The following is a 6585-nucleotide window of genomic DNA, read 5'->3' as shown; positions in this document are numbered from 1 at the left end:
CCAAACTATCCCATGATTCTATGATTTTAAGTGTTACAACTATGAAGTTTACTTTAGTATCTTGAAGCCATCTCATCACAGTTATGTATCACCTTCTTAAAAGCACCTCAAGCAATTAAGACCACCCTTTTTTCCGCCTATAAAGTCATAACATTAGAAAAAATAGGGGATTTTTTTTGTTGGTTTGGGTTTGTTTGCTTTTCTTTTACACACCTTGTGTCCCAGCCACGTTCCATGGTGACCCTCAACTGGAAGGCGCTCTGCATCCCCAGTCAGGTCAGTCAGGGCATCCTGGAAGAAAAGCAGTCACCACGCTTCAGGTCATTTTTAAACACCACGGGCGAGTCCGCAAGGCCTCAGACTCTCCTGAAAGTCTGCCCGGGTCATATACGAGGCCACGGCACTTACTTTTGGAGACAGGGTTCCTCGGATACTAATGACCACTTTCTTCTTCTCATGGTCCACAGCCACATAGAAAGGCGTTTCATAAACCTGGAAAAGATCCATGGCTGTAACCATCAGGCGAGACATTCCTGTTTAATTATCCTCCTGCTCAGGGAGAAGGAGGCAGAGCAGCCTGATGGGTTATGCCTTATGGGTAAGCACTCCTCTGAAGGATCAGCAGCAAGTATTTCTGTCCAAATGGCAGAATTCCTTGATGGAACGATAGGATGGGAAGCTCTAGGGTCAGAAAAAAAGGCTTACGTTTCCTTTTGTGTACCACTACACCTGAAAGCACATAAATCCCATTAGGAAGCGCCTTAGGAGCGTGCCCCAAATATGAAGGGGGTTGCAGATTCTCCTTACTGCATCGTGGCAAGATGTGTAAACAATGTCCACCGAAGTCATATTCTCATCCAAGAAGTGGCGCCGGATGGCGATGGCATTGCAGCCACAGCAATTATCCTCTTCGATGGTGACACTAGGTGCATAGCGGGGACGGGAAGGACAGAGACAGCAACACCTGCAGGAGAAAAGAAACAGCTTTGAGGAAAAGAGGAACGTGGAAGAGTGGCTTTGGAGTGGAACGCCGGGAGAGAAGGGAAAGACGGACCCTGCGTGCCACGCTGGCCTCAACAGGAGTGATTTCCTACACTTGTAGGAGCTCTTGCACTGAATTCATGTTTCAGCATCAAAAAGGGGCACTGGGATCAGCTGTAGTTGTATTTCCAAGCACCAGAGAGAGCTCCAGTGCAAGCAGTCCCCAAGGAATCGATGCACGGCGGGGCTGAGATCGCTCCTCTACGGATACTGTGCTTCACAGCACCGTCCTCCGCTGCTCCAACGCACAGAGCAGCTAGCATTTACTGATCTATTTATAACCAAAAAAACCCAGGTCTGGAGTCGTTCCAAAACAAAACCAGAAGCTCAGATATTTATTTTCTGTTTTCGTTTATGAGGCACTTCACAAATTAAAGTCCTCAAAAGGATGGATAATCCTCCTCGTTAAGTTCAGCACAGAAGTTGCCTGTATGAACGCAAAAAGCTCAGCCCCAAAGAGAATTTGTTAACAGCGTTATGGCAGCTGAAAGCATACGCTTCAAACATAATCCTGAGCTGAACTATAGCATTGCTACTGTGAGGTGAGCACTATACAGCACGGCAGAAAAACAATTAGCCAGGAGGAACGCTGCACAAACTCTGGCCAAGCCTTGCCAGTGCTTCAATAAAGCCCCAAATGTCAGCTCCCTGCGTAGCTGGGCTTGCTGATAAATCTGATTTCTGAGCTCCATGACAGCTATTTTGACTCTGTGTGAAAGCTGTTTTGTGCCAGAGGAGTTCTTCCTGCTGGCTGTTCAAACGGCACAGGACTGGCATGACCCTTGGTGCAGCGGAGAGGACAGAGCACAGGGCAGTCTGGTTTGTGTTACAAGATAAGCGACTCTAAGGAAGAGACTGATAAGACAGACGTTGGAGTATGAAGGCTCAAAGTCACTGAGAGGAAAAGCAGAAGGGAAAAGAGGGGAAAAGCAGAAGAGAAAAGGAGGAAGAATAAATAGAGGGGTGATGAAGAGAGCAAACTGATGAAAGAGAATTCTAAATCTGGGGGAAACAGAAGGGAAAAGGGAAGGAGGCAGTGGTAGACAGGATGGATGGCCACTCACGAGCAGGATCTGGCCAGGCGACAGAGTCCACACGTGGGCTTCCTCATCAGGTATATGGGCCAGCCGTAGGCAGCCAGGGCAAACAGCATGTAGTAACACACCTCCTTGTACCGCTGCATCTCTTGCTGAAAGAGACAACAGACATGCTAAAGGCCTTCTCATTTAGATAGTGAGTTTCTCATAGTATTTCCCTTTTTCCATCACAGTTAGATGCACGCAGCCTTCTTTCCCAGCACTACCAGAATAGCACTGTCAGCGTTTCCAGGTGACTGCAGGAGAGCAAGCTGGTTATGCTGGGCAAGATCTTCCCCCTCCCAGGAACAGCTCAGTATAGCCATGCCCTATTTTTGAGTGGAGGGGTCCCATTAGCGGTTCAACAAACCAGAAGTTAGTTCTAAAGAGATTCTGCTCTGTATCTAACACCCTGCTGCAAGGGAAGGTCATCCTCTGGGGGTTTTGCCCAACCCCAGCTGAGGAGATAAACCAGTTCAAGAATCATAGAATGGTTTGGGTTGGAAGGGACCTCAAAGATCATCTAGTTCCAACCCCCCTGCCATGGGCAGGGACACCTTCCACTAGATCAGGTTGCTCCAAGCCTCATCCAGCCTGGTCTTGAACACTTCCAGGGATGGGCCATCCACAGCTTCTCTGGGCAACCTCTCCCAGTGCCTCACCACCCTCTCTGGGAAGAATTCCTTCCTAATATCTAATCTAAACCTCCCTGATTTCAATTTGTACCCATTGCCCCTTGTCCTATCACTACAGGCCCTTGTAAAAAGTCCGCTCCCAGCACCCTTGTAGGCCCCCTTCAGATACTGGAAAGCTGCAATGAGGTCTCCTCGGAGCCTCCTCTTCTCCAGGCTGATCAAGCCCAATTCTTGCAGCCTTTCATCATAGCAGAGGTGCTCCAGCCCTCTGATCATCTTCGTGGCCTCCTCTGGACTTGCTCCAAGTGGTCAATATCCTTCTGATATTGAGGGCTCCACAGCTGGACGCAGCACTCCAGGTGGGGTCTCACCAGAGCAGAGTACAGGGGCAGAATCACCTGATCCCAAGAAGATGAGCTCGCTAAATATACTGCTTTCACGGTCAGAGGCCGTAAGGAAGATGCCCAGAGAGGATCATAAAGCCAGTCAGGGGCCACGTGCCTCAGTGCTGTCTTCTGCAAGTTCTGCTGACATCTCTCCCCACACCCCTGTTCAGGAGAGAGGCTGAACACGAGCGGGATGCGAGCAGTGCACACGAGCAGCTCGGCTTGCCGGTTAATCACAGCAGCGCTGAGCAGGGAGGCTGGGATCGGGTCAGTCTCACCTCTCGGGTGGCAGTACCTAATCAAGGGGAGTGAATACAGTTTGCCCAGCAAAGGGCTGCAAGAGCAGCACGCCAGGAGAAAAGCCAAGCTTAACCCACACAGAGCAGTCACCAGGCGTTTCCATCCTGAGAACTGCTAACACCAGCCCCAGGAAGGCTTCGTCTCACTCCAGGCAGCTCCCTGCCCTTATCAAGACAGAGACCTGTCTGCTTTACAGAGCTCTGCACAACACTCCTGGATGCAGCGCTCCACCTGCGCCTCCGGCTTTGGAGAAACCTCACACTGCCTGTCCCCATCCAAGTGGAAATACCACTACTTCCCGTAAAGTGGGGGACAGACAGCAAACGTTGCTGTTAAACGCCGTTGCATTAATCTTTAATGGTTGTGATCATTCCAGGGAGGGGCAGAAAGGAATAAGAGGAGCCACAGAGAAAGAAACCAGGCAACATGGGGAAGCGTGGGGAGTTTGCAAAATCACAGTCCAGTGACTTACCGCGTTTTTCAGATCCAGATACTTTGTGTTCCTGGTCACCGGCATCCCAGACAGAAAAGCTAAAATGTCATTGTTTGCCTGTAGGTCACAAACACACACGAAAATTCTCTGTGACACCAAGACAAAAATCTATGCCTGAGAAACAGAAAGCGGTACAAAACCTGGGACAAGGTACTTCCAAGGATCCCAACCACTCCCTTCACCTCCTTCCAACTGTGCTGTTCTCATCTTTGCCTGATCTCAGTGCTCTCTCAACCCTGCTGCTGGAGGAAAACCAGCCTCAAACAACTTCCTACCATGCTACGTGCCAGTAATGCCTTGGGAATTTAGGAATTTTTCCCCTAAAGTTCCTCCTGCAGCTTTACCCAGATGCTGGAATCTTCTCCACATCTTGAGAGGAGGAGAAGTCTCCCCATTCACCCTAAGTACCTACCACCTCCTTCAAGGCAGTTGGCCATTTGGGGTCAAGAGCTAAATTGCCTGCTGCCTAGGATTCACAAGCCTGACTCTGTGTCAGCTGGGCCCTTTGGGAGACTCGGAAAGCTGCTGAAGGAGTTAGTCTTTTTATTTTACAGCTCTGTGACTGGCAATAGCTCATCACAGCACAAGAACAAGGTGGGAAGAGGCATGAATTCTCACACAGCAAGTCACAAGAGCCAAGTAAGTCAGAGGCCAAGCGAGACGCCCGCTGCCACCGTGCCCCGCGCCGTGCTGCCCTCCACCCACCTCATCCAGCACAGCGCTGCGCTTTGCCCGCTGCCGCTGGCGCAGAAGAACCAGGCCTGCGATGATGTCAGACGGGACGATGTCAAGGTCTCGGAAGAACTCGGCGAAAAGGTAGGCGATTTCCGAGTAGGCGTCCTGCAAAACCCAGGGAGAGAAGAGTTTAGGAGGAGGAGTTTGGGTGTGGGGAGCCTCAAAACGGGACACGGAATGAGAACCAATGCGGCAGCAATGGCCTCATTTCTGTAGCTCTCTCTCCAAAACATCCACGAGATTCCTTCAGGGAACACCGTATCTGGTCTAATCAAATTAATCTCATTTAATTTTACATAGTCACACTCTGAGGCCTCAGCTGAGACTGAATTTGTACTACACTGGGCGCTTATGTGTGGGCAAACAGACCACCTTAACGTCAAAACACACACAAAGGGAGAGAAAGGAAATGTTTTCATCTCTACATGGTAAATAAGACAGAGGAAGTAAGATGAGAGCCAATTCCCAATCCAGTGTCATCTCAGAGTCATCCTTTCTCCTCAAAAGCCATTTCATTTGAACCAAGACTATTCAGGAAAAAAAAGCAGCCACACTGATTTTGTCCTATTTAACAGCCTCTTCAATTCTGTAACTCTCCTGGGATCATTTTGCCCATACTTAACCCAGACTTCGCCATCCCAGGCACCTCAGAACGTCAGTTTTCGAAACCTGCCACTGAACAGCCTCTGTAGCTGCTCATTGTTCACCACCACGCTCTCTGCTACGAGATTTCAAAGAGTTAATCACAAGTGGGTGTTACACAGGGCAGCTCTTGGTACCAAAGGAGCTGACCAAGTTACCAGGGTTTTCTGGGTTTATCTTTGACTACAGCCAAGCAAAAGGGCCTGGAAAGGGAAACCTGGGAAAAGTTTGGAGTCATTAAATGCAGAGTTCCCAGAAGAGGTGACCAAACCCAAAAAGGAGGACACCACAGGTGGGACAGAAGTGAAATGACCTCAGAGGGTCAAGCAAAGGCTCTGAAACAGAGCGACAAAGCTATTTTGAGGAGAAATGTTGTTTTCCCTTTTGCTCTGTACTACAAAACAGAAATGTTGTTTTCCCTTTTGCTCTACAAAAACCCCAAGATATTAAAGGAGAACGATACGGGAGGTTGGAGATGGCCTGGAGGGTGAGACAATACTGATCCAGCACAGACCAGCAAGATTAAAAACAAGGGTGACCCAGAGGTTGGACCAACAAAAGGTGGGACTGAGTAAGCACCACAGTACACAAACGGCCAGTATTTTGACTCCTGCCATCACCAAACCTGCCCCACCAAGGTCTGTCACAGCCTTATCCTGAACTTTCAGCCTGTATTTTCAGGGCATCCTTCACTCAGCACCTCGAGCCATGTGGCCGAAGTCTTGTCGGCGGAAAGCCTGAGCCGTGCACTTGAAGAGAAGCTGCCCTTCAGGGCAGGATCTCTCCATCCCTCTTCTTTGACAGGCAAGAAAGTAAATCCCTTCTCTCCCCAGCAGTCTTGCAGGAAATGACCTACATTCTTTTATCTCTGACAAACTCCTGGAGTACAAGATTACTTTTTATCATTTTTCACTTCTCTACAAAAGCAAGTTAAATCACCATTAAGGATGGGGCTTCAGGTGCCAACCGTGCAGGTTTCCATGCCAGCTGTGCCTTTGAAGAGCAAATGGACTGGCATTAACCTCTCCAACATTACAACTGCAGTATCCTTGAAGTACTGACCCCATAAATCTGAGCAGTGTTCCTATAAGCACACAAAAAAATGCAGATAGCCTCCAAGCAAAATATGACGAACACCCAATTAACTCAAAGTAACAGCAACACCCCTTAATACTCTGAGCAAAGTAAAAGGCCGTAAGGGAAGTTTGACATGAAGGTTTTGTACAAAGGAAGAATTTTTGCTGGTGCAAACCTGATATTATCATAGAATCATGGAA

The 6585-nt window shown here is 48.9% G+C and overlaps 1 protein-coding gene across 1 annotated transcript; it reads right to left on the bottom strand.

The window, feature by feature from the left end:
• Positions 1 to 198: 198 nt before the first annotated feature.
• Positions 199 to 4771, bottom strand: LOC104509665 (sn1-specific diacylglycerol lipase alpha-like; the record flags this gene model as incomplete). The annotated part of the gene is made up of 6 exons (XM_010151688.1): positions 199 to 291; positions 409 to 492; positions 808 to 964; positions 2106 to 2230; positions 3911 to 3988; positions 4637 to 4771. Coding segments are annotated over 6 exons (672 nt in total), but the record flags the coding sequence as incomplete, so codon positions are not given.
• Between the last annotated feature and the right edge of the window lie 1814 nt (positions 4772 to 6585).

The sequence above is a fragment of the Eurypyga helias genome, unplaced genomic scaffold (genome assembly GCF_000690775.1).
Source record: "Eurypyga helias isolate BGI_N326 unplaced genomic scaffold, ASM69077v1 scaffold49675, whole genome shotgun sequence".
Taxonomy (NCBI): domain Eukaryota; kingdom Metazoa; phylum Chordata; class Aves; order Eurypygiformes; family Eurypygidae; genus Eurypyga; species Eurypyga helias.
The sequence above is the reverse complement of the archived record's forward strand: the minus strand, read 5'-3'. Positions and strand labels throughout refer to the sequence as shown.